Source organism: Protopterus annectens, chromosome 11.part0, assembly GCF_019279795.1.
Source record: "Protopterus annectens isolate FY-2018-M chromosome 11.part0, PAN1.0, whole genome shotgun sequence".
Lineage (NCBI taxonomy): Eukaryota > Metazoa > Chordata > Ceratodontiformes > Protopteridae > Protopterus > Protopterus annectens.
This window is the reverse complement of record NC_056745.1, coordinates 1,061,881,109-1,061,908,694: the sequence shown is the minus strand read 5'-3', so window position 1 is coordinate 1,061,908,694 and position 27,586 is coordinate 1,061,881,109. Positions and strand designations below refer to the sequence as shown.

Genomic DNA, 27,586 nt, shown 5'->3' with positions numbered 1-27,586 from the left:
CACTAATGTACGGAATAACAAAAATTTGTCTTGAGTAAAAAATTCTACTAGATTAAACAGATTATAAGGAAGCATTAGTCTAGTATAACTACAACCATGGATCTGGGTGGAAAGATGGGAGTACAACCCAGTTTTGGTTATAAAAAGAATAATAATTTAAAACAAAAATTATGCTATAAGGAACAGCCAAAATATAACAGATTTTATGATACAAACAAGAAAGGGACTTGTAATAAATGTGTACATTGTGTAGATGTCTTGGTAGGTAGAAGCTTCATGCATCTCATTATGAAGAAACCATTTTATGTCAATGCTTATGGAAACTATGACACAAGAAGTTTAGTTTATTTATCAGTATGTCAATCTTGTGATGCTTATTATGGTGGAAAAAACAATACGTTTAAATAACAGATTAGTAATCACTTGTCAGAGATAAAAAGAAAAAAATGAAACAAAAGCATTATATAAACATGTGCAAAGAGCTATCACTTCACATTGTTTTAAATTTATGATTTTATCTAAGATAGATTTATCTTTGAGTTAGAGGAATACAGATGGATACTAAGGTTAGGAGCACACATCCCCCAGGTTTAAATGAATGTGTCTCGTTAAAACCTCTGTTACAATGCTTGCAACAGAAAGTGTAATAAATTATGTGACCTATTAGCAATATATAGAAAGGAGTAGATATTCTTTTGATTTTATGCATGATGAAGCTATTTTAGTGAAACTGTGAACGTCGCATTTTATAAATACACCATTTATTGTGCTTTCTTGGTTCTGGTGCATTTTTATTTTTATTTTTGACATTTCAGAAAGCAAATATGTGGTGAGAATATAAAGTAAAAGAAGTCATGATCAGCTATGATGTATGGAACATTGTAATTTTACATTTGGGTGTGAAAACTCAAGAAGTAAGAGCCTTTATTTTAATTAATAAAGAGATATTTTGTAGCATATTTTGAGACTGCCCAAGGTATATAAAAGTTTTTGTGTGAGTATGAAAAGAGACAGAATGACAATCCATGTACTAAGTATGTAATTTAAGCATTTGTGTCGAGAGACAGAAAACACACACACAGAGACACACACACACACACACACACACACACACACACACACACACACATGCATACACATAACACATATACCTATATATATATATATATATATATATATATATATATATATATATATATATATATATATATATATACATATATATATATATATATATATAGAGAGAGAGAGATAGGTAGATAGATGTCCCTGTGTGTGTGTGTGTGTGTGTGTGTGTGTGTGTGTGTGTGTGTGTGTGTGTGTGTGTGTGTGTGTAATGGACATTTCAAGAGTCTAAGATAATAGGGGTTTATGGAATGTGGGATGGGATTATGATGTTGTGTTAAAATGATAATGGATAAAATTGTGCACATTCTAAGTACTGTAAATGTTGAAGATAACAAGGGTATTTTAAAATATTGGGAACAACCAAAAACATGTTTTGTAGGAAAGAAGGACATTTATGAACAACTGTGACAAAAGGAAATGTTATATATATGGGAAAATAGGACATTATGCAAAGAAATGAGAACTTGAATGTATAAATGCAAAAAAAAAAATAACTTTCCATCCTTGGATGGAATGTAAAAAAAACATTAAAAATAATGGAAGTGATAGAGGACAAATTGGAAATGAAGTAGAAATAGAAACAGATGATACTTTAGAAAAAGAAAAGGGAGACAGTAAAAACAGAAGAAAAAGAGAAAATATGAATAGAATCAGAAGTTAGTGATAAAGGAGAAATAATCTGGAAAGTGGTATGAAGAAAGAATTCTGTTGGTAAAAAGAAAAATATATAATAAGGAAATGTAAAGGTATTAATATAAAATAAAGGAAATGGATGGCAAGTATTACATCTAAAAAATACAATAAAATAAAAAAATAAAAACAAAATAAAAGGGAAAGCAGTACAAGAAGAAAATAATATACTTTAAATTAAGGAACAGAAAAATTAACAATTTAAGAATTCTTTCAGTTACTGTAAACAGTGTGAAAAATATTAGAAGGATAAGGATTTTAGAATGCTGCAATAAATGTAATATAGATATATATATATATATATATGTGTGTGTATATATATATATATATATATATATATATATATATATATATATATATATATATATATATATATAAAACTGTCTTGGAAGATATAAGGTTTCTAATGTATGAAGAAAGATCGCAGACAGAAAAAATATGGGATGGAGAGATAGTATGGAATATGGGAAATGAGCAGAGTTCAGGAATAGCAGTTATGTAGAACAGCAGTGAAGATCTTAGAAGTTGTGTTAGACCAGGAAGGCTAACAATTGTAGATTTAAGATGGTGGTGGAGTGTTTATTGAATTATAGCTGTTTACACCTATGTTATTTGTTAAGAAAAAGAGAATTTATTTCAAAGGATGTGTAGTAGTCAGTATGCATACTATAATAACAACAAGTTTTAATCGTGACTTAAGTGGGACAAAAAGAGGAAACAACATAAGAAAATGGTAAAAGTTATAAAATGTAGGAAATCAGTTATAAGTAGTAGAAAATCATGGACATATAGAAAAGGTACATTTAAAATCCAAAACTGATTACTTTATAATATCAGAAGGAATAAGTATAGCAGAAGGAGAAGCTGTTGCAACAGGTCTTATAGATTATTTAACAAAATAGATTGAAATAAATGATAAAGAATGTATTAAAATAAGAAAGGCTATACAAAGAATACATGAAAAATGAAATGTAATGAAATGATAGTTGTTCAGAAGGGAAGATTACTTTTAAAAGAAAATATAAAAGGCATTTCTTTATGTTGGCCAAGTAAAGCAAGAAAGGAAGAAAAGCAGAAATATGTTAAAACTTGTAAAGCTGTATTTTAGAATTTACACAACAATAATAGGGAATAGTATGAAAAAGAGATAAAACAATTACAAAATCAACTATGAAAAATCAAGGAATTATATAAACAAAGGTATTTTTTACATGTAAGAAGGAAGAGGTATCAGCATATTTAAGTAAGATAGTGAAGGAGGATAGTAGTATAATGACAGAAATGACATATAAAAATGAAAATTTAAAGAAAAGACAAGCACAGATTTATTTATTTAACAGTGGTTGACTGGGGAAGTCTGACTAGTACAGAGCCTAATTTCAGTGGAGGGCAGGAAGAAATGCTCTGGATGCATGTCTTTGGAATGTTGGAGGAAACCAGAGTACCCGGAGGAACCCCATGCAAAGGCAGGAAGGACATGCAGAGTCCGCACAGAAGGTAGCATAGCTGAGACTCAAACTGGAGAACCTCTTGCTATGAGGTGACAGTGTTAACCACTTCACCACTGGAAACTGTTGTATGTTATGTGAAAGATATCTTTAGAAAGAAAAAGAGAGAATGCACAAGAACATGGGAAGTAAAAAAAAATCTGCACAAATGAACAATGAATATGCAAAAGAGATTATTTGAATTAGATAATGTATTTAAACACTTAAATACAGAATTGGCAGCTGGTCTGGATGGAATTGTTTTTAAAATGTATAAAAACTTAGAAGAATGGCAAAAATGTATTTATGTGTCTTTAGTAAGTCGTTAAATGAAGGTCTAAAGCATAATGAATTACAGAGTGAAATATTAAAATTCATCTGGAAAAAGAACATATAAAGAATTGGAGACCAACAGTATTAAATAACACAGATTGTAAGATATTTATGAAAATAATGCAGAAACGATTTGAAAATAAGATGGAATATATAATGGAGAGAAGTTTATATGGTATGTAAGGAAAATGGTGTGAAGAATTATTAATGACAGTGAGAGAAATAATGGATAATATCCTAAAAAGTCTAGAGGATATAAAACTTATGGTAGGTGATATTAATAAAGCATTTGATTCAATACAAGATATGCCATGGGGAAAAATGGATATGTGTAATGTTAGTAACAAAATTAAGTGGGTTTGTATGGCAGGAAATAATAATCATGTAAGAATTTTAGTGAATGGATTGTTAAGTAAAGAAATATAAATGAGTAATGTGCAAGACAAGGGTGCCCTACAAGTAGTATTTATGCATATAATATTTAGTGAGGTTAATTGTAAAATGAAGAATACAAAATATCTACATTATACAGATACTGAAATCCCAGTTTTGATGTCCTATGCAGATTATATTATTCTAACAACTAAAAACAGGAAAAAGGGTGATAGAATTTATATTTTATTTAGCTGATTGAAAGAAATAGGTATGACTTAAAATAAAGATAAAAGTAAAGGAGTGGAAGATACAATGCAAATGACAGGTATGCAATTGTGAATGAAAGAAATTTCTGCATTAATGATAAATTTTGACAAAGAAGGAATAGAAAGCAATGAGAATCTGTACTGAAGAAAATGAAATAAATTTGTGTTCTATAGAAAAATTAAAGATTAGCTTATAAGAAGAAAATACATTTGAATAATTCATTATTAGTAGGCAATACTTATCAAGCATTGTTATGATTCTGATAATAGGTTCATAGGTTCATAGGCTGATACTAGGCTATCTGCCCTAGAGCATTAACAAGCCTAGCCAGAGTGTGTGTTGGCCTTCGCCACCCTTTAAGATTAGTTGACTGTGCCTCTTGTTAGTAGGTCACAGAGGATAACCCTTTTAAGGTTAGTTTACTGTGTCTCTGTCTAGCAGGGACACAGAAGAGATCCCAGGGGTAAACTTATGATCTCCCATCCACTTGTCAAGATTTCTCTTAAAGAGGGTCAATGAGGCGCTCTGCCTAACCTGGAATGGGATTTTGTTCCAGAGTGAGGGGAGCCTCTGGGATATGAATCTGTCCCTCCAGCATGTCCTATTTATTTCGGTGCTGAGGTTTAAGTCCCTGGAGCATGTAGCTCTCAGGGATTTGGATTTCCTGAGGTGGAGCATGTCCATTAATTCTGGGTTGGACATGGCTTTATACGTCAGGCATAGATCGCCTCTGAGTAGGCGGTAATCAACTGAGTAGAGCTGGAGTTCCTTTACCCGAACTGCATAGGGTATCTGTTTGAGACCTTTGATCCTCTTGGTGAGGTACTTTTGGGGTCTTTCCAGTTGCTGCAGGTGTCGGGTGAGGTACATCCCAAATGGGGCATTGTATTCAATTATGAACCTGATGATTGATGAGTAGAGCGTTACAATGACCTCTCTTGATCTAGATGTGAACCCTTTTGTGATAAGGTGGGTTATATAGAAGGTCGTTCTAACCACTTTGGCAATGTGATTGTCAAAGGAGAGATTACTATCTACTTGGGTCACCAAATCCAAAATTACTTCTTCCGTACTTAATGGATTACCACCTATGTGGTAATTTGTGGGCACTTTGTTTTTCCCAAAGGGGATGACTATGCACTTTTTGGCATTTAGCTTTAGGCCATGGCTCTGGCACCAGTTATCCATCTCTGTGAGACCATTTTGGAGGATGCTTGTGTCAGCCGGAGAGTCGATTAAGGCATCCAGTTTGCAATCATCTGTGAACTTGGTCAGCCATAGTCCTCCCATGTTAGCCTGTACCTCAGAGAAATATATACCAAACAAGAGAGGTCCCAGGACTGAGCCTTGTGGGACGCCACTTGTAACTGGTTTAAAGTCTGACATGGCACCTGCGATTCTGACCATGTGGGTTCTATCCCAGAGCCAGTTTACAACCCATCTTGTGACATAGGGGTTGATATTTAAGCTGGTGAGCTTATTTATGATGCCCGAGTGGGGTATTGTGTCGAAGGCTTTTGTGAGGTCCAGGTAGGCTGTGTGGACTACCTTCCCTTCATCTATGGCCTTGGTAACTGTTTCAAAGAAATTGACCAGGTTCAAGAGGCAAGATCTGCCTTTAAAAAGCCAAATTGGGTAGGATCCAGTGTCTAGAGGTTCCCAATGTCTTTGTTTATGAGTTCCATGATGATACGCTCCATAGCTTTGCAGACCAGGCTAGTCAGGCTTATAGGGTGATAGCTTCCGGGGTCCGTTGTGGCACCACTTTTGTGGAGCGGGACCACTGTTATTGTACACCATTCCTTGGGTGCATATACTGTAGTAAGGCTGAGATTGAACAGTGACTTTGTATGAGGATTCAGTTCTTCTTGGAGCTCGTGTAAGACACAGCCCGGGACACCGTCCGGTCCCATTGATGCTGTTTTTCTGCTTTGGAGAGGGCAGCTCTCACCTGTGCATCTGTGATGTCAGGGAGGCTACACTCTTTTGGAATAGACATTTGCTCTTTTGGGGGGGAAGGGGGAGAGAAGTTTGCACTGAACCTGTCTGCCAGGATGTTGCCAATGTCTGTGGGTTCAGTGTATTTTTTGTCATTTTGCACTAACTCAGAGCATATCTGGGAGTTCCCACCCAAGTTCCTGGCATAACTAAAGAAGGCCTTGTGATTATCGTTAGCGTCTTCTGCAATTTTTCTTTCGAAGCTGGCCTTGGATGATTTTATGAGAGATCGTAGTTTCTTCTTAGTACTGATCAGAGATGCCTTCCCTTTTTGGGATTTTGCTCTATCATGTAGTAGCTTCCTCCTTCTGTTGTATAGCTTATTTATGGCTGGGTCCACCAGACAGGTCTCCTGCCTTTGGAGGAGTGTTTTTTGGTTTTATTTGGGATAGCACAATCCATGCATTCCTGTAGGTGTCCATAGAATGCGTTTGAAAAGGATTCTGCGGTTTGGACCATATTTTTCACTAGCCCGGGGGCTTTGAATGATTCCACCTCACTTTTGAGAAGTGTGAAGTTTGCTTTTGAGAAGTTCTTCACCGTGGTTTCCTTGGCTGGGAGTGGGGATGGGATATGAATGTCCAGTGAGATTCATTTATGGTCTGAGTTTACCAGTGAGGGGTATACCTCTGATGTGGAACATAGAGTCCCCATGTTGGTAATGACCAGGTCCAGTATGTTTTCCCATCTTGTTGGAGTGGTAACCAGTTGTTCCATAGCATTTGAGTTTACAAATTCTAAGAACCATTGGGCGAGGGTGTTGTGGCTTGAGTAGTTTTCCCAGTCAATGTTTGGGTAGTTGAAGTCACCCATTATAATGGTGTTTGGAGAGACCTTCATGTTCTCCAGTATTCTCAGGAAAGCCGAGTGGGGTTCCTGAGTTTGGAAGGGTGGTCTGTAGCAGGCTACAATCTGAAAGGCAGTTTTGCCCAGTGTTAGTTGCACATGGATGGTCTCCAATGCTTCGTGCAGCGCCACTAACCTGGAAGTGTGGGTATCTTTGATGAATATGGATACTCCCCCTCCTTTTGTGGTTCGGTCCAAGTTTTGGGGCCGAAAAGCATGGTATGAGGTATAACCTGGTAGTGTTGGGGTGCTCTCGGGAGCCTTGAACCAGGTTTCTGTTACTGCACAGATATCAATTTTCTCCATACTAAGGAGAGCCTCGAGTGCATGCATCTTGAGGTTTACACTTCTGGCGTTGAGCAGCATTACCCTTAGTTTCTTTTTCCTTGTGTTGTCTATGGAAGTGGGTTTGTCTTTTGAGCCTTGCCTAACAAAGGCACTATGGGGGTGGCAAGAGCCTTAGTCAGTATTCGAAAGCCTAGGGGTGACAGGTGCAAGCCATCCCTAGCAAAGCAATGTGGCTTGTCAAGCATGTCATCCCAGGCTGACAGACACTGGATCTCCTTTGAATGACACCAATACTTTAGCCAATTGTTAAAATTGATCACTTTGTCTTTATACTGTGGCATCAATCTTGGTGAGGGTAAGATGCTACTCAAGGTCAGGGTCATACTGGCCTGGGCTACATGATCAGAGAGCTCCTCTATGTATCTTTTTATGTAGTCCAGGGAGGTACATCTCAGGTCATTCACACCAGCATGGACAATGATGGAGTCATATTTGTACTTGCTTTGGAGTGACCTGAGTGCTTGTGTTATGTGGTGGATCCAGGCACCCTACTGGCAGCTTACAGTGACCTTCTCCTTGTTCAGTCTGGTGAGTGGGACGTTGGTGTGTCTGACAATAGAGTCACCTATTACAAGTGTATTACGTGTGTTGTTTAGCCTTAAGGGCTGTGACTGTGTGGCCCACTGACTTTGTGAACTATGTGACACGTGTGTATTGTTGTGGGGTAGCGGTTGCTTGGAAGTCTGCTTTGGAGGTCTCTGCTGCTTAGGCAGATTTTTATTTAGGGCCTCTGAGTATGTTTTTATGTGTTTGGTTTGCTGTTGCAAAAGGTCTATGTGAGACTGGATTTGTGGTGTGTGTGGTTACCTTCTCCTCCTGACTGACTGTGCCAGTACTGGGTTGAGTGAGCTCAGCCTCCAGTTTGGCTATATAGTTGCATCTCTCACATATATTTGAGGTTGTTGGGAGGAGGAGAGGGTGGTCTGTGTACATAAAGCAGTTGTAACATTGCCTCAAAATTCCCAGATTCACCAGCTGGACTGGAGAGTAAACCCGAAACTGACCTTTGGACATGCCAGAATAGTATAAGGAACTACTTTTTGACTGATCAGAAAGGACCAATAGGGAGCCAAGTACTTAAAAGAAGTATAAGAGGGTGTAGTGCTTTAGTTTATTAGTGTTTACTTATAAGATTACTTATAAGAGCAGGTGCAGGGCTTTAAAATGAAAAGAGAGTGCTTACTTTGAGATTTAGAACAGTTCTAAGGGAAAAAGTGAAGAACAGATTTTGTGGAGCCGGTAACAGTTTAAACCTGTTTAAGCAGTGCTGCCCGATGCTACGCTATGCGCAAAATCTCACAAAACTGCCCTAAAGTGTGTTTTTAAGCAGGGGACTTGAAAGAGCTAGGAATTAGCCCAAAACGGCAATAACAACTAGTTTCTGGGCTAAGACCACTTCTCCAGGGACAGATAGGCTGCTCAAAGCTCCCCACTCTCACTGGTGAACAGAGAAGCTTCCCCCTATCCAAGTAAGGATATGGGCAACACAGGAACTTGTACTAAAGTCCAGAGTACAGCAAAACCTGAATTCTGGACTATTCTAGCTCAGAAAAGGCAGGAAACAAGGATATATTTTTTGTTTTTTTTCTTTTTTATTAAGACAGATAGCAGGAAAACACAGTAAATGCTTTGCACAGGCTAGCACACTTGAGTGGGCAGCCTCAACAGTTAAATTAAGCAAAAAGAAATGATTTTAAAGTGCAGGTAAGCAAAAAAAATGCAACAACAAGCTTATTTAAGTAATATAGCAGTTTCAAACTAGCTATTCGGCGAGAATATGCAGTTGCTAATGTAAAGGCAGTAAAGAATACTTAGTTCAGGTTGCAGTCACTTGTTTTCATCGCTCTGCTGCTATCACCACTCTGCAGGACCACGAGGAGCTTTGCTGAGTCTGAACAAGGGCACAAACCACGCCAAAGCGGGTTTTTAAGCAGGGGACTTGAAAGAGCTAGGAATTAGCCCGAAACAGCCAATAAACAACTAGTGTCTGGGCTGAGACCACTCCTCCAGGAACAGATAGGCTGCTCATAGCTCCCCACTCTCACTGGTGAACAGAGAAGCTTCCTCCTATCCAAGTAAGGATATGGGCAACACAGGACTATTAGAATACAGCAAAATCTGAATTCAGGACTATTCTAGCTCAGAAAAGGCGGGAAACAAGGTCTTTTTTTTAGATTGCAGGAAAACACAGTAAATGCATTGCATAGGCTAGTGCACTTGAGTGGGCAGCCTCAACAGTTAAATTAATCAAAAAAAAAAAAAATGATTTTAAAGTGCAGGTAGGCAAATATATGAGAAACACCTGTTAGAAATAATTTTCATTAATATGGTGTTCAAGATTAAATTTGGTTAAAAGGTGAGTATTATATATGAACAAAGAAGGAGGACTAGGTATGTTAAATCCAGTAGTATATGCTGCATCATTAAATTTATATAAGGTTTTAAAATGGATAAATAAAAAATGAAAATTTAATAGCAACATTATTTAAATATAGATATGAAGAATTGTGGGAATCAATAAGAGGAAACAAAAAATAAAATAATGTTATAATGAGGAAATTGAGAAGTATCAAAGTTAAAAATGTAGAAAATAAGGGTTGATGAAACAGAAGAAGATAGAAAAGCATTGTATAAATATATTTTGAGGCAATATTATTGTTGCAATCCACTGGAAAATGTACCAGAGGAACAGATTAAAGAAGTTTAAGAAACAAATAAATTGTGTCATGATAAAGTTGAATATCAAGACTATTTACGAAGAGTGGGAATAAAAAAATACCATCAAAAGCTAATATGTTGTAGAAAAAGAAGAAACCACAGCACGTCTTTTTGAAATGTAAGAGAGTAAAAAACTGTGAGATTAATTATGTACAGAATTTTTTTAGAGATTTCAAGAGCAATAATAACATAGATATGGATTTGATAGAATATGGATATTATAAGAATAGAAGTAAAGAATCAAAATTGGGATTTTGATAAAAAAGTGTTTTATGTAGTATAGTTATGAAAGTATATATGCTAACTTTTTAATTTTTTGATGCTTCTTATTGCCATATATTGGTATCATTATGGGTAATAAACGTTTATATTTACATTTATTTAGGCTTTGGTATTGCCTCACAGCAAGAGGTTCTCCGGTTCTCGGTCGAGGGGGTGTCTTCTGTCTCCGTCGTCTGCATGTCCATGTCCTCCTGTGGGGGTCCTCTCCGGGTGCTCCGGTTTCCTCCATCATCCCCACCATGCTGCGCAGGTGGATTGGACACTAATTGGTGGCCCTAGGTGTGCGTGTGTGTGTGCCTTCTGTGGAAGGTTGAGCGGGGCTGGCAACTCGACACTGTAAAAAAAACTCCCCATCAAAATATGGACAAGGTGATCCGCTGTGGCGACCCCTAACCGGGAAAAGCCGAAAGAAGAAGAAGAAGATTTAGGCTTTGGTATGACCTTAGTACCATTGCGGTAAAACATATTGTATGACATATGGACTTAGGTAATAGTGAGAACCACATTGTCCAACAGTTTTTGTGCACACAGATGTTTTTAATATTTTTAATATTATGAATATAAGTATTATATATTCTTACTATTTAGTATCAGTCAATGGATTTTATTTATTATAGATCATAGGGTTGGATGAATTATATGTATATATTGGAATGAAATGCACAAAATGAAGTGATTATCAGATTGTTTACATTGAAAAAGCTATGTACAAGATGTAAACAATATGAGGCACGCTATGCAGATTCTAACTAAGTATTCTTGTTAAGCATAGTTAAATATATACATTGTTGTGTTAAAAGTATTTTAAATGATGTTTTTAATGATTCTTTTACGTTTTTCTTTTTAAAAAATCAATTTGAATTGGCGCAAAAATGGACATAAATAGTGCGTTAATAATTGATTAATTGATTCTGAAGAAGTCCACATGATGGTGGATGAAAGCGCTTAATCCTTTTTTTGAGTTACACTTCTGTTTTATTTGTTGGTGAGCTGTAGTCTAATAAAGGACATATTATTGCTTCTGCTGCTTGTTCTTTCTGGATCTGAGGAATATTTTGTTGCCTTTGGTGTTCTTTGGACTTTTTATTATATATATATATATATATATATATATATATATATATATATATATATATATATATATATATATATATATATATATATATATATATATATATATATATATATATATATATATATATATATATATATATATATATATATCTGCTTTTGGTCGAATTACATTTGGTCAAAAATGATTTCAGGCAGCCCACTTCACTGAAACCTCATTTGATTGAAAGCTCATTAGGTCGAATTCCATTTGGTCAAAAATGGAATATAGCCCCTGCCCTACTGCCGTGCAACCCTGGAGTGAGAATATAAAGTTGGGGTGGTGTGGGGGGCACAGCCCCCACATTTTGCAACTAGTTTTTACTGACATTATATGTTTCAATGCATTTTTAATGGATACACAAGTATATAATAGTGAATATACTGCCCCTAACTTTATATTCTCACTACAGGGTCACACAGCAGTGGGGCAGTTGCTATATTTCATTTTTGACCAAATGGGTTTTCAGTGAAATGCATTTTCGGTGAAGGGAACTGTCTGAAATCATTTTCAACCAAATATTCCCTGACCAAAAGCAGTAGACCCATATACATATATATATATATATATATATATATATATATATATATATATATATATATATATATATATATATATATATTATATATATATATATATATATATATATATATATATATATATATATATATATATATATATATATGTATAACATATTATGTAAAAAGATGTAAATAAAGTACCCCTACTCTTTTCAGTAGTTGTCATGAGATCTTTTACATCTACCTGAACTACCACCAACTCAAGCAGGTGGGGCCTCAGTTTAACTTCTCATTCATAGGCTTTTGAATTGAACACTACCATGGTCAGGACTGTCAGTGCTATCATTCGATTCTGAGACATGGAAATGATTTGGTAATATGGTCTTTCTCACTGTGGCCATACCTGGCTCTGAATCATATTTTCTCACTGGCATTTATTTATTTATTTTTTTAATTTTACATTTGTTGACCAGGAGTGTCCAACTGAGCTAATGCCCTTTTTCAGCAGAGGCCCAGGGATAAAAACTCCAGAACATACAAGAATTACTAGAGTAATATACAATAAGTTACAAATCAGATTCAATATTTGCTAGAATTATACAATAATATAAACTTAAGTAGAATAACAATTTCATCATAAGAAGCAAACATGTTAAAGTTTGTAAAAAAATAGGCAGTCTAAAGTTAAATAAGGAGAATAAAGAAATGTTGTGTGAGTTATATAGAAGGAAACAGAATGTAAATAGGTAAACAGGACTAGTCTGGTTGGTTATAGTCATGGAGGATTAATGCAGTGGCAGGTCCATAGTTTTTCAAAGTAATCTTTGCTGGCTAATTTAAATTGTTTAGGGTGTGTGAGGTTCCTTATTTCTTGTGGGAGTTTGTTCCATGTACCACCATGGAGGGGTGGTAGCTCTATAGGTTGCACCCTGTTTTGGATTTGGGTTTATATACAGTTAATAGATCTTGGTTTGCACTTCGGAGTTGTTTGATAGGGGAATACAGGGAGATGAGGGATAATAGTGCTGGGCAAAAAGTGGGCTGCTTTAGGATGGTATGTATGACCTGGAGCTGAGATTGGAGCAACAGGTGTGGTAATTAGAGCCAGTTCAGGCATTTTAAAGAAAGACAGTGGTGGGATTTATATGTATGTTGAGCTATAAATCTGGTTATCTTGCGATAGGTTGATTTTAGTTTGGTAAGTAGGGAGGAGTTGAGATTTGTTAATATTTGGGAACAGTAGGTTAAGCATGGTTGTAAGGCATGAGAGAGTAACCCTAGCTTCAGGGGTGAGGAATGTTTCATTTTTGTACAGAAGTCCTAGTTTCTGATACAATTGTTAATGGGTAGATCAAATTTGAGTTGATCATCAATTGCAATGCAAGTAGCTTTGTGCTAGATTCTACTTCTACAGGGGTATTGTTTAGGGATGTGATGGAGAAGGTTGGTTTGATATGGTTGACAGATTTAGATAGAAAGAGTAGCAATTTTGTTTCTTTAGGGTTGAGGATTAGTTGGTTATTTGTGAGCCCTGTCTCTGCAAAGTTAAAAGATATCTGGGTAGTAGTTAGAAATTCTGACGGTGAGTTAGCAATAGTGATGACTGTGGAGTCATCTGCATATTCGACAATGACAGACTGAGGACAAGAAGAGTGAAGTGAGCTGGTAAAAATAATAAAACGCAAAGGTCTTAGTATGGATTCTTGGGGGACACCTGTTTTTACTGGAAGGAGGTGGCTAATGTAGAGTCCCATCTCACTAATTGCTGCCTATCAGTGAGGTAGCTAGAAAACCAAGAGATAGTGCTAGGGGAGAAGTTGAGGTCAGTGAGTTTGTTTTATAGTAAAGAGTGAGAGACAGTATCAAAAGCCTTTGGTAGGTCAAGGAATAGACAAGATATGAGTTTATGATTATCCTTGGTTAGCGATATAGTGCTGAGGAAGGATAGTAGAGCTGTGGTAGTGCTATGCTATGGATGGAAACCATGCTGTGTAGGGGTAAGCAAATTGCCCTGTATGAGATAATGCATAACTTGCTTATGTATGCATTTCTTGAGGAGTTTTGAGAGAGGAAAGAGGATAGCAATAGTTCTGAAATTAAGAGATTTCTGTGGAGTTACCTCCTTTGTGTATAGGGAGAGTGTAGAATTGTTTCAGATAGATGGAACTTTAGATTCAGAGATGCTAATTGATCAGCCTGTGTTGGACAATTAATCAAGAAGTGAGCATTTTAGTGAATCCTACGTGGAGTGCAATTCATATACTGTTTGCAGCATTGCAACTATTATTAATGAGTTCCCAGATATTCTTCATATCAGATAACCCTTAGTTTACTATTACTTACAGTACATAACAGAAAAGTATTGTGTTTTTTATAGGATGGCATTTAATTCTGTCAGTCAGACTTGTTTTATTTTCATCCACACTGATTTAACATGTCATATATTGGATTATTTATTTACAATATACTATTAAGATAAACTAAAGAAAATACTAACAAACCAGTTACTCAGTCAATACAATGAAAGAGTCACAAAACTATATAATTGAGATGTACATTACTTAACAGTAAACTGATCAACCCAATGGTGATATTAAGTTCAGTTATAATTAACTTAAATGAATAAGCTACAGACAGGTGTAAAAGTGTTGTAGACATTAACACTGCTGCATTTAACATGTTTCAGGATTACTGTGGTAAAGACACTGGTACATTTAGAATAAGTACAGAAGGTGTCCCTTGTTGTCAATCTGATGCTGTATGCTCAAGAATCACCAAGGTTGCAATTAAGGTATGGAAGCATTATTAAGCAGAAATAAACATTACATAAACTATATAACCACATTAAGAAATAACTGTGCTAACAAAAATGAATCCATTTTGTCATTGCAGGACAAGATCCTTATTTTAAAAGATGGTCATTTTACAGTGGACACTGTCAGTGACTCGTGTGAGAATATAACTGCAGAATATATCATCCACTCAATGGGACTGAATAATGTCATTGTCTTAAAGGGTGGTGTAAAAATAATTTTTGATAAACATGCTCATACATCTGTTGTTTTAGAACCAAACTGGAAAGTAAGTATGTAAACCATTTCAGAATTCTTGATTGTTAATTTTAAATTTTATGTATTGCAAGCATGTAGACATATTCCGTCAAGATATACGTTGTTGTTTTCCACAGAAATATGCATGTGGTCACTGTAACATTCTGGGGTGTGTAGAATGGCTTAAACAAAGCGACTGACACTTTTTGCAAGTGGGCCACTTCATCGGCATGTATTTTAGACTGAGCAGTTCTAGCATACTAGCTCACATGATATGTAGTCTGAACTCATACACAAACTAAAAAACAGATATCTGAAAAGCATTAAAGATGCAGCATCCCTCCTTCAGAAGTTAGGATCGATAATTTACTGTGCTGTGTAACTGCATACATAAACAGAGATATTTGCTGTATACTTTAGAATTATAATACTTCTTTTCTTTTTTGTCAAATTTGTTTCTATTGAATTTATAATGTAATGAGGTTGAGATAGTTTAGTAGTTTGGATTTTCTCATCTTTGGAATAAGTTCCTCAAATGCCCTGGAGTGCATATTATTGCTATTGTTATAATTTTCTTACATTACACGGATTGAATTACATTTCCTACAGGTGGCACATTTTCTCTGGAAGCTGCTGTCTTCATGATTTGCCTTGCTGTCTTCAGCACTACTGCACCTGGTTTCATTTTACTCTTCACCCAATCCCTATTTCCACTCATCCTGCATCATTTTCTTTATATCTACATCCATCATCCCCTTCTCTATTAACCCATTATAGGTTCATAGGTAGGTACTAGGCTATCTGCCTGAGGGCATTTATAAGCCTAGCCAGAGTGTGTCGGCTTTCACCGCCCCATTGATTAATTAACTGATCCTCTGTCAAGCAGAGCCAATGAAGTGATCTCAGGGGTATATTTTCTGTTACCCATCCACTCGTCAAGGTTTCTCTTGAAGAGTGTTAGTGAGGGGGCGCTGCCTGATGTAATTTGGAATTTTGTTCCAAAGCATGGGGAGTCTCTGTGACAGGAATCTATCCCTCCAGCATGTTCTATTTATTGTTGTGGTGAGGTTTGGCTCACTAGAGCGTGTGGCTTGCAGTGACTTGTATTTCTTTAGGTGGAGCATGTCCATCAATTCTGAGTTGGACATGGCTTTGTAAGTCAGGCAGAGATCACCTCTGAGTAAGTGTATGCAACTGAGTACAGCTGGAGTTTTTTCAGTCGGGCTGCATAGGACATATGTTTGAGACCAGTAATCCTCTTGGTGAGGTACGTTTGTGGTCTTTTCAGCTGTTAGAAGTGTCTTGTGAGGTACATCCCAAATGTGGCATTGTACTCTATTATGGGTCTAATGAGTGATGCGTAGAGGGACACTATAACCTCTTTATTTCTAGATGTGAGCCCTTTAGTAATTAGATGGGCTACATAGAAGGATTTCCTAACTACTTTGGCAATATGATTGTCAAAGGAGAGATTACTATCTACCTGGGTCCCCAGATCTCTTATTACCTCTTCTGTATTAAGGGGGCTGCCACCTATGTGGCCATTTGTGGGTTTTTTGTTTTTCCCAAATGGGATGACTATTAATTTTTTGGCATTTAACTTGAGGCCATGACTTTGACACCAGGTGTCTGTCTCAGTAAGGCCCTTCTGGAGGATGTCTGTATCAGCCGGAGAGTCAGTTATGGCTCCCAGTTTGCAGTCATTGGTGAACTTGGTTAGCCATAGTCCTCCTGTGTTTGCCTGTACTTCTGAGAAGTATATGCTGAACGGTAGGGGTCCCAGGACCGAGCCTTGCAGGATACCACTTGTGACTGGTTTAGAGTTGGACCTTGAGCCCACTATTCTTACCATGTGAATTCCGTCTGTAAGCCAGTTGGCAACCCATCTCATGATGTAGGGGTTTATGTTCAGGCTAGTGTGTTTTTCTGTAATACCCGAGTGGGAAATGGTGTTGAAAGCCTTGGTGAGGTTAAGGTAGACTGTGTGAACCACCTTTCCCTTGTCTATGGCCTTGGTGACTCTCTCAAAGAAGTCAACCAGGTTTAATAGGCATGATCTGCCCTTAACAAAGCCGAACTGGGTTGGGTCAAGTGTTTGGAGGTTCCCAATGTCTTTGTTAATGAGTTCCATGATGATGCGCTCCCTAGCCTTGCAGACCAGGCTAGTCAGGCTTATGGGGCAATAGTTACCAGGGTCAGCTGTGGCCCCTCCTTTGTGGAGAGGAATAACCGTTGCTGTGTGCCATTCTATGGGCACTTGGCCTGTGGAGAGGCTGAGGTTGAACAGCGTGTTTAGGTGGGGGGGTTAGTTTGTTCTGTAGTTCATGCAAGACGCCACCTGGGACACCATCTGATCTCATTAAAGCTGTGTTTTTGGATTTTGAAAGGGCTGTTTTCACCTGTGCGTCTGTGATTTTTGGGACACTACACTTTTCCAATATTGTTGTGGGCCCTTTTGGAGGTGAGAGGGGGTGAAGTTTGTACTGAATCTATCTGCCAGGATGTTGGCAATATCAGCAGGTTCAGTATATTTTGTGCTATTTTGCAACTAGTTCAGTGCATATCTGTGAGTTGCCGCTTAGATTCTTAACATAGCTAAAGAAGGCTTTGTGGTTATCTTTTGAATCCTTGGCTATTTTTCTTTCAAAGTTAGCCTTGGATGATTTCATGAGGGACCTTAGTTTCTTACTGATACTGATCAGGGATGTCTTTTCTTCTTGGGATTTGCTTTTTTTCTGAGCTAGTTTCCTCCTTCTATCATATAGCCAGTTTACTGCAGGGGTCCACCAAACTGGTTTCCTTCTCTTAGAGGAGTGAGTCTTGGTTTTGCTAGGGATGGCATGGTCCATGCATCCTTGTAGGTGCTCATAGAGTGCATTTGTAAAGGTTTCTGCATCTTGGGCAGCGTTATCCTTTAGCGTGGGGACTGTGAAACTTACCACCTCTGTCTTAAGTAAGGTGAAGTTTGCTTTAGAAAAGTTTTTTACTGTGGTTTCCTTAGTTGGGGGTGGTGGTGGGGTGTGGACATCCAAAGTGATTAGTATATGGTCTGATCTAACCAACGATGGATTGACCTCCGGTGTGGAACACCTATCGCCCATGTTGGTGATGACCAGGTCCAATATGTTTTCACCTCTGGTAGGGGAGTTTACCAGCTGATCCAGGGCATTTGAGTTGATGAATTCCAGGAAGCGCTGGGCCTGGGAATTTGTACTAGAGTAGTTTTCTAAGTGAATGGTAGGGTAATTGAAATTACCCAATATCAGGGTGTTTGGTAGGACCTTCAGGTTTTCCATTGTCTCCAGAAAGGTGGAGTGGTGGTCCTGGGTCATGGAGGGTGATCTGTAGCAGGCCACAATTTGCATTGCAGATTTGCCCGATGTTAGTTGCACATGGATGATGTCACAGGTATCATGCTGCGCCACTAACCTGGAGGTGAAGGTATCTTTGATGAATATGGATACTCTCCCTCCCTTATATCATTCCTACTAGCATACTCTTGATATTCTCCCTGTTTCTGTCTTCTGACCATACCACACAAATCCCTTGCTAGTTCCTTTCATGTCAGGTTCTGCCCACTACCACACATCTGTTTCTTTCCACATCCTATAGTCCAGCATTGGTTCCTTGCATTATAATTGCATTCCAATTCAGCAGTTTTAGCCATACTTGGATCCCAAAGACCCCTTTTCACTTTTTCTTCCTTTAGTATTGATCCCCTTATTGTATTCTGTTATCTCCTCACTTACACATCTCTTCCAAATGGAATCCTATGATTGCATTTAATAACCATAACCTTTGGTGACTGTTCTTCTGCAAGAAGGCCTTTTCATTCTTTGACAGCCCTTTTATAGTACAGTATTACAGTGACAACTTTGGTACTTCACTTAAACCAGATGCCTTTCATCTAACCCCATCCTAAAATACCTTATTGCCAGAACCCCAGCATATCCCATCTTACTTTTTTGGACTGCATACTCCAGTTTTCTAGTTACAGTACGCCAGTGTCTTTTTCTGATCTATCCCATTACCTGTCTTCTTTTACACTACCTGTTCATTTCAGTTCATTCCCAAAAGTCCTCTACTTTTCTACTTTTAGCTTATGCTGCATATATTATAATTCATCTTCTGATATTACTCATCTTGTAAAGCTAATCTCCTTCCCGCTCTCCCTTTGTTTTAATAAAAAAGGGACAACATGTCCCAGACTACCTTTTCTCCTTATGTACTCCTGATGGTTTTGGTTATTCTGCTTAATTCCCACTCACTTTTCAACCCATATTACAACTATGTCTTATAGGCTTCACTCTAAATTTACTTATTGCCTCTCTAAACTTAAGTGATATATATCTACTACCTGTAAATAAGCTTTAAAATAAGCCACACTGCAATTATTTAATCTATACATCCATAAAACTATGCCCCTTGGAAATCCTCCTCAACAGAGGCTTACAGGCATACGGTCATGTTAATTTCCTGCTTAATACTTCTAAATGTCAATATTTAGATGATTCCCAGCTTTACCAACTGCACCATGTTTTCACTAAGCAATAACAATTTGTAATCATTACCTGCATGAGTATATGAAGCATAAACCAGTGGCCACAGATTTAACTGATGATACCCCCAAAATAAACCTAAGACGCTTTCCATAAATCAACCTTCACTGAAAGATAATTTATGAATCTTCGCTAAAAATGACCAGGAACATGACTTATTTAGAGACACTAGACCAGGTAAGCACATGGGTGTGGGTACTAACCCAAGTTCAGATTTCTTACCAGAATTAACTCTACTTAATTGCCAGCTTCCAAAATGGACTGTAATACAAATTGCCCTTGATAGAGATGTTACATTTAACATTGCTTCTGCCTGTCCCCTCCCCCTTATCAGTAGTACTGGTACAAAATACCATTAGAGATAACTTGTCCCATTCAGAGCACCACAAACTGGTACTTTTTGGCAATTTGAATCTTTTTATTATGGTCCTGAATTTTTTTTGTCATAACACAATACTGCTTCATTTCCAGACTCACAAATGACAGCAACATACAATCGTCATGCATGGTGCACGCTTGTTACCCAGGGGATTGGCTCATTATCTTACTCTATATTTGCGTGTCCTGTGTTTCATCTAGCTGACTATGCAAGGGGTACAACCCAGCTCCGGGGAATAACAAAGTTTCTGTATCTAAAATATAACCTTTCACCAACCCTAGTATAAACAAATCACTGGTAATGTTTATCCCTCTTATAGCTGCTTCCCAGTCCTCTCTGATGCTTACAAAGGAACTCCCAAAGGTTGAAAATGTGCTACCATATAAAACATAGAGAATCATTTCAGTTTCTGTTCCCTCATGCTGCCTTTTTAACTCCTATTTATTTCTTTATTGAATTTGCCCTCTCGCATGTCAGCCATTTTGCTCTAAGTAAACAGTTCATCTTGTACTTTATTATCTCCATCTCTTTCTTCCTTACCCCCTCCATTGTCTGTCTGACATAATCTTTTTCTAGGAGTCTTATTTAACTTTCATAGTTATACTTTTTTGTTTTGCTGCTATTAAGATAAAAGTTAATACATTCTTGAATTGAATCCCTTCATTCAATTTTCTACACAGTTCAGACAAAAATGTATTTGTTGAAATTCCTACAAATACCCTAAGACGTACCCAGTCAAGCTTTGTACTTCCCTTTTAAACTAAATTCACTACTTGATCAGGACATATGCTCCCTTTCCCTAACTGATCCTGTTTGCACCTACAACAGTGTTGGCAGACTGTGGGGAATATTTTTGCAGTCTATGCAGCATATAAAAATATTTGTGCAGACACTTCCATTAAAATATTCTAAATTTCTGATTTCACTGACAGTCTTGAGTCATTGCATATCACAAACCATTGCTCTACTATAATTACCCTCCCTGCCAATTTTTGCCATACCTTTACTTGTGTAAATTTCTATTAGTCTTTTGTAAGTGCTTAGTATAATCTACTAATCAATTCAAATCTTTTGATCTTGCCACTACTAACAGATTAACTAACTCCATTCTCTTCCAACCCTGCTGATTTATTTCTACGCTGCATTTCCCATAAACTGAATATTCCCTGTATTCAAAAATTTCCATGTCAACATCTTTATTTCTCTACAAAGTCTGTCCAAATCATCCTCTCAGGTCCGCTTCTAATGTGTTTACAAAATACATTTTTCTTTCATTCTCCCACCACTTTTTACTGACTGGTGTGTCTTTAACTAGTTTTTGCTGAATCGGTCCAATAGGCCATAATTAAAATTTCCAGTTTTGATATTCTTTCCTGTTGACTACTCATGCTGATTCTTGTATATTATTCCTAAATATATCTTGCTCTATTCTTCCCTTACAGACTGTGACCAAATGCTAAACCTGCACACCACCTGGCCAAAGACCCCCATCTCATCCATATCCATTTAGATTCACAATAGCTGTTTTGAATATAATAGACTGAGTGTAGGTGAGTTGCACTATGATATTCCTAGACATGCAGTAGGACAAGCTAACGTCTTACAGTGGAAGAACCATCTTTTGCCAGTCTACCCTGGGGCCCTTGTCTTCCTAGATATAGTTCAAGATTTCCCTTATTAAATGCCAGTAGTCCCTACCTGGCTCACATCTAAATGCCTGTCAATGGAGCAATGGAGTTATAAACATTTTCACTACCTGTATTCTTTGCCTAAATCTACTGTCATTGTCTTCCATGTTTAACAGCTTAAAGTTCTTCTCTTTTACTTCCTTCCATAATTCCTCAGGAGATCTCTTGGCTAACTTAGTTATCTAAACTCCAAGGTTTATCATTGCCTAATAGTTGTGAAAACTCACTCACTAATTCAAATGTAACAGAGTAATTTACACTATTTCCTTTGTTTTCTCAACAGTTATTTTGTATCCTGACAATGAATCAAATATTCACAAGATACTGAACACACTTGGGATATACTGACTAGAATTCGTAAGATACCACATGATATCCTCTCCAAACATTGTCAGTTTTTCCTTCACAACTCCACATCAGTCCCATCCTCTAATAGAAAACGGCCCTATCTTTTGCACCATAGGTTCTAAATATAAACTAAATAATAGTGGGGGCAAAAGGCAACCTTCCCTGGTTCCCCTGCCTATCATAAAGTTTGGGGTATTCCCTCCTTTAACCTTCAAAACCTTTTTAGAGCCTCTATAAAGTTTATATAATGCACAAATGAAGGGGATTGGGAATCTCATCCTATACTTACCAGCCTAGAGATACCTCAATGCTCCCTATCAAATTCCTTCCCTGCATCTGCATCCAAACCTAACACTACCATGGGTTTTATTACCGTCTTCCACTTCAGTATGTATCACGTGTTTTTAGTATGATGTCAAATGTTTGTCAGCACTTTATAAACCCACATTCATCCATATCCACTATCCTAAGGAGAATTATAGCCACAAATGGTTACACTTGAAAAAGCCTGGTAAAAGATTAGCTTCGTGTTTATTTTTTGGCTGTTCGTTGTTATTTGTTGCTTTTTATTTTTTTTTTTTTATTTTTGGATTTATTTTATTTTTTATCGAACCGAGTTTCGATTACAGCTACTTGACTTTGAAATTTATTGGTATTTTTTTTTATACTACTTACTTGTTGTTCTTGTCGTTTGGATCAGAAAGGTCTTTCACTGACTTTTTCATAGCCACAAATATCTTACAGTAATGGTTAATCTCCAAACTTATGTAGTAGAAGCTAAGGCTAGCTGGGACTTTACTCTCATTCAGTATCAGGAAGATTACTGCATTTCTCCAAGAATTTGGTATCCTCTTGTGCTGCGTTATCTCATTAAATAACCTGGATCAGATTGGAAGGATTTGTGCCTGGTATTTCTTTCACAGCTCAGTGGGAAGGCTGTCTCTTACAGGGGATTTGTCCACTGCTTATCTCCTTATCTGATCATCTATTTATTGATTAATAATGGGTCTTATCATTTTTGTGCCTCTTCTGCAATTCTAGGGATCATTAATCCCTCAAAAAATCTGAAATATGAAATGTGAAATACGTGAAACGTGAAAATCTGAAATATGAAAGTGTGTTTCATCTCTGTGGAGAGTATAGAATGTCAAATAATATTTGGGTTGCCTAGTTATTTTGCCTGTTCTGGGGTCTCTCAGTTTAAATATATTTTTTTCCACCTTTGCTGTCTCAGCCTTATTGCTAATATTTTCTGCATCTTTGATGTATTTTCAAAAAATTGAACTTGACAGCGTCTTATTTTTTATCTGTAGATTTTTCTACATATTTATTCCACACCCTTTCCAATTCATCTAGCTTTCCTTGACCCCTTTCTTGTAACACTTTCATCCAATCCAACTTAGATTTCCCAAAATTCCTCTGCTGGTTTTTGTCTCTTCCTTCTTGTTCACAGAATGTATCCCTCAGCTCAACTTTAACAGCATCCTAATAATTTGTTACCTTCTACTATGCTTCCTGGTTTTCCATGAATATTTTCCTAAGCAAATTGATGATCCTGTATCTTTTCCCAGGATATTTTAGTCACCCATTAGTGAGTCTATAGTGACTTCTCCCCAGCTATGAACCTAGGTTCCATTACTATGCTTAAATGGTCATGATCAGATCAAGTTCTAGGATGGTATATCATGTCAGTTACATAGTATTCATGCTCCTCGGTCACGTATGTTCTATCAAGCTTTGACCACCTGTACCACTGGTTCATGTAGTAAGTAAACACCATTCTTGTTGTTATGGTCTCCCCTATATCTGACAAAATGTAGGCTTTTAAAATGCTCCCTAGTAATCTCCCTACTGCTGTCACTCCTCTCATTCTCAGCCCTCCACACACATTCTGGTTTGACATGATTAAATTCCAGTCTTCAGCAAGTAACATAATTCCTTGCTATAATGCTATTATCTCTGAAAAAAAACTGCTTTAATTCTTTGTTTTTAATTTTAGGTAGAAGATATATATAACAGGGTAAAATAAGTGTGCTGCTTGTTTAAGTATTTTGACAACATACCTTCAGACTGACTCATTCCAGTGATTTTAGCCACAACTGAAACATCATCTTTATTTACAGAGTGCATAATTACCCCCATTCTTGCTGGTCTGCTGTCTGAAGTTCCTGAATAGCAAAATCTACTTACCACAGAGTCCTTGCCAAATACATGAGCTCGATCTTCACCTCACCTGATAGTCGGTTGCTCTGTAGCGGATAACAGTTGTTCCTCAGACCACTCGTTTGCTTCTTCCACTTCCTCTGGTGTAATCCTTTTGGCCACCATGAATCAGGGGTCAGCCATGCTTCTTCAGCTGTCCCAGTTTCTTTTATGGGCATAAGAGAAACATCCTTTCTGGGACATAGAGATTTCTGGGGGACATTGCTGATCGATATGGATAAATTAGAGGGAAGGGGAATTCCTCAGTCTTCACATACAAGTGTAAAGAAAAAAAAATTAAACATCATTTTTTCTAGAACAAGGGTATTTATAAGAAAAGGGGATTTTTTTTACCTCAGCAAAGAAATTCTTACAACAGACAGCCAATCCTGGAGCAGTATATTGAGTGTCTGTTAAGTAGGTCAGTATAAGTATTCTTAAGGAAGACATGTCAGAAGATTCTTACATAGACAGAAACAAGGCTTTGTGCCCTGAAGATTCTCTAACCATTCTTCTATAGAGAATGTCCCTTAGTTTTCATAGGTTCATAGGAGTGTACTAGGCTAATTGTCCTAGGGCCTTTACAAGCCTAGCCATAGGATTACCCTGGCATAGTGCCACCTGACCTTAGTTCCTAGTGCCTCTATCGAGTAGAGCCACTGGAGTTATCCCCGGGGTGAATTTTCTGTTTCCCATCGACTCATCAAGATTTCTCTTGAAGAGGGTCAGCAAGGCACTGTGCTTGACATGTACGGGAAGTTTGTTCCATGGCATAGGCAGTCTCTGGGTTATGAACCTGTCCCTCCCTGTTCTGTTAATTGTGGTAATGAGGTTGAGATCTCTGGAGCGTGTGGTGAGGAGTGATTGGGATTTCTTTAGATGTAGAATTTCTAACAGAGCTGGGTCACACATGGCTTTGTAAGTCAAGCAGAGATCTCCTCTAAGTATGCGATATGAGACAGAGAATAGTTGGTGTTTTTTTGAGTCTGTCCATATAGAACAAGTGTTTAAGGCCTAGGATCCTCTTTGTGAGGTAATTTTGTGGCCTCTCCAGTTGTTGCACATGTCTAGTGAGGTACATGCCAAATGGGGCATTGTACTCGATGATTGGCCTAATGAGAGAAGAGTACAGGCAGATAATGACCTCTTTCTTCCTGGATGCAAAACCCTTAGTAATAAGGTGTGCCACATAGAAGGACTTTCTGATCACAGTGGCAATGTGGTGATCAAAAGAGAGGTTGCTATCAACCTGTGTTCCCAAATCTGTTATAATGCCTTCTGAGTTCAGTGGACTACCATCAATGTGGTAATTAATGGGAACCGAGTTTTTCCCAAAGGGGATGAAGACACATTTTTTGGCATTGAGCTTAAGGCCATGGTTCTGACACCAGTCATTAGTCTCAGTGAGGTCATTCTGTAGGATGTCAACATCATTTGGGGAGTTAATAAAAGCTCCCAACTTGCAATTGTCTGCACCCTTTGTCAGCCAGAGTCCATTCATGTTGGCTTGAACTTCAGAGAAGTAGATACCAAACAAGAGAGGACCCAGGACCAAACCCTGTAGGACTCCATTTGTGACTAGTTGGCAGTCTAACTTAGAGTCAGCTACTTTCACACTGTGGGTTCTATCTGTGAGTGAGTTTGCAACCCACCTAGTGAAATAGGGGTTGATGCCTAGCTTAGTGAGTTTTTCTATGATTGCTGAGTGGGGAATGGTATAAAAGGCCTTGTCCAGATCAAGGTAGGCTGTATGAACCACCTTGTCTTCATCCACAGCTCTGGTGACTGACTCAAAGAAGTTGATCAAGTTTGAGCAGGCATGATCTACCTTTCACAAAACCAAACTGTGTAGGATCCAGAGTTTGGAGATTCCCTATATCCTTGTTTATTAGGTCCATGATGATGCTTTCCATAGCATTGCATATCAGACTCATCAGGCTAATGGGGTGATAGATCCCAGGGTCTGTAGTCACTCCTCCTTTGTGGAGAGGGATGACTGTAGCAGTGTGCCATTTGGTAGGGACAAAGCCAGAGGTGAGGCTGTGATTGAACAGGGCACACAGGTGAGGTGCCAGTTCACTCTGTCGTTCATGTAGAACATAACCAGGGATATTGTCAAGTCCCATAGAAGCTGTATTCTTGGCCTTGGACAGTGCTGTTTCAACCTGTGCAGCAGAAATACTGGGTGCCTGGCAATCTACTGTTATTGTGATTGGTTCTTTGGGGGAGAAAGTGGTAAAGATAGTATTGAATCTGTCGGCCAGTATACTGACAATATCTGTTAGCTCGGTATAGCAGGTACCATTGTGTAGCAGCTCAGAGCATATTTGGGTATTGCCGTGGAGATTCTTTGCATAACTATAGAAGGCCTTGTAGTTGTCTTTACTATCTGCTACAATTCTGTTTTCATAGCTAGCTTTAGAGGTTTTGATGAGGGATCTCAACTTTTTATTAAGGCTGGTAAGGGAGTTTTTCCAGTCTTGGGACTTCACTTTATTCCACATCAGATTTCTCCTTCTGTTGTAGAGTTTGTTTATGGCAGGGGACCACCAGATTGGCTTCCTTTTTTTGGAGGAGTGTGTCTTGGTTCTTTTGGGTACGGTGAGATCCAGGCATTTGTGTCCATGTTCATACAGTGCATTGGTGTATGATTCAGTGGTCAAGCAACTATCCTCCATTTGCATGGGTGCTGTGAAGTTACCCACCTCTGTTTTTAGGTGCCCAGAGTTAGCTTTGGAGAAGTTTTTCATGGGGGTTACCTTTGCGGGGGGGATGGGGGGTGGGAGGGATCTGGATTTATATATATATATATATATATATATATATATACACAGAAAAAGATTTATATATATATATATATATATATATATATATATATATATATATATATATATATATATATATATATATATATATATATATAATTAGATAAACAGTGCGATCACCACAGCTCTCAGTATAAAACAAATTTATTCTGTAGATGACATATAAAAACAAATAAGTTTCTGTTTGTGCTGAAGCTATAGTCAACAAATTGGTTTTGCCACTATAAGTTACTGTAGATTGTTCAGAGGACCTGTATAAATGTTGAAAATAATTTGTGGTACCTGTCTTTACTGAGGATAAAGGAACAGAAGCTGTACCTTTTGCTATGATGTTAGTGTTTGGTTTTGCCCTCTTGCTTTATCTGAATATGGTCTACTTTATAATACATAATCCTTCTTGTTCCCTTCTGATGAATGGGGGTAATATTCCC

The 27,586-nt window shown here is 37.6% G+C and overlaps 1 protein-coding gene across 1 annotated transcript in view; it reads left to right on the top strand.

Moving 5' to 3' along the window:
• LOC122815696 (mucin-19-like) overlaps nt 1-27,586 on the top strand; it is a 1,162,279-nt gene that overhangs the window by 848,125 nt on the left and 286,568 nt on the right. The window contains exons 22-23 of the mRNA XM_044088411.1: nt 14,791-14,895; nt 14,997-15,185. Coding sequence (XP_043944346.1) covers nt 14,791-14,895; nt 14,997-15,185 — 294 coding nt within the window. The remainder of the gene's footprint in view (nt 1-14,790; nt 14,896-14,996; nt 15,186-27,586) is intronic.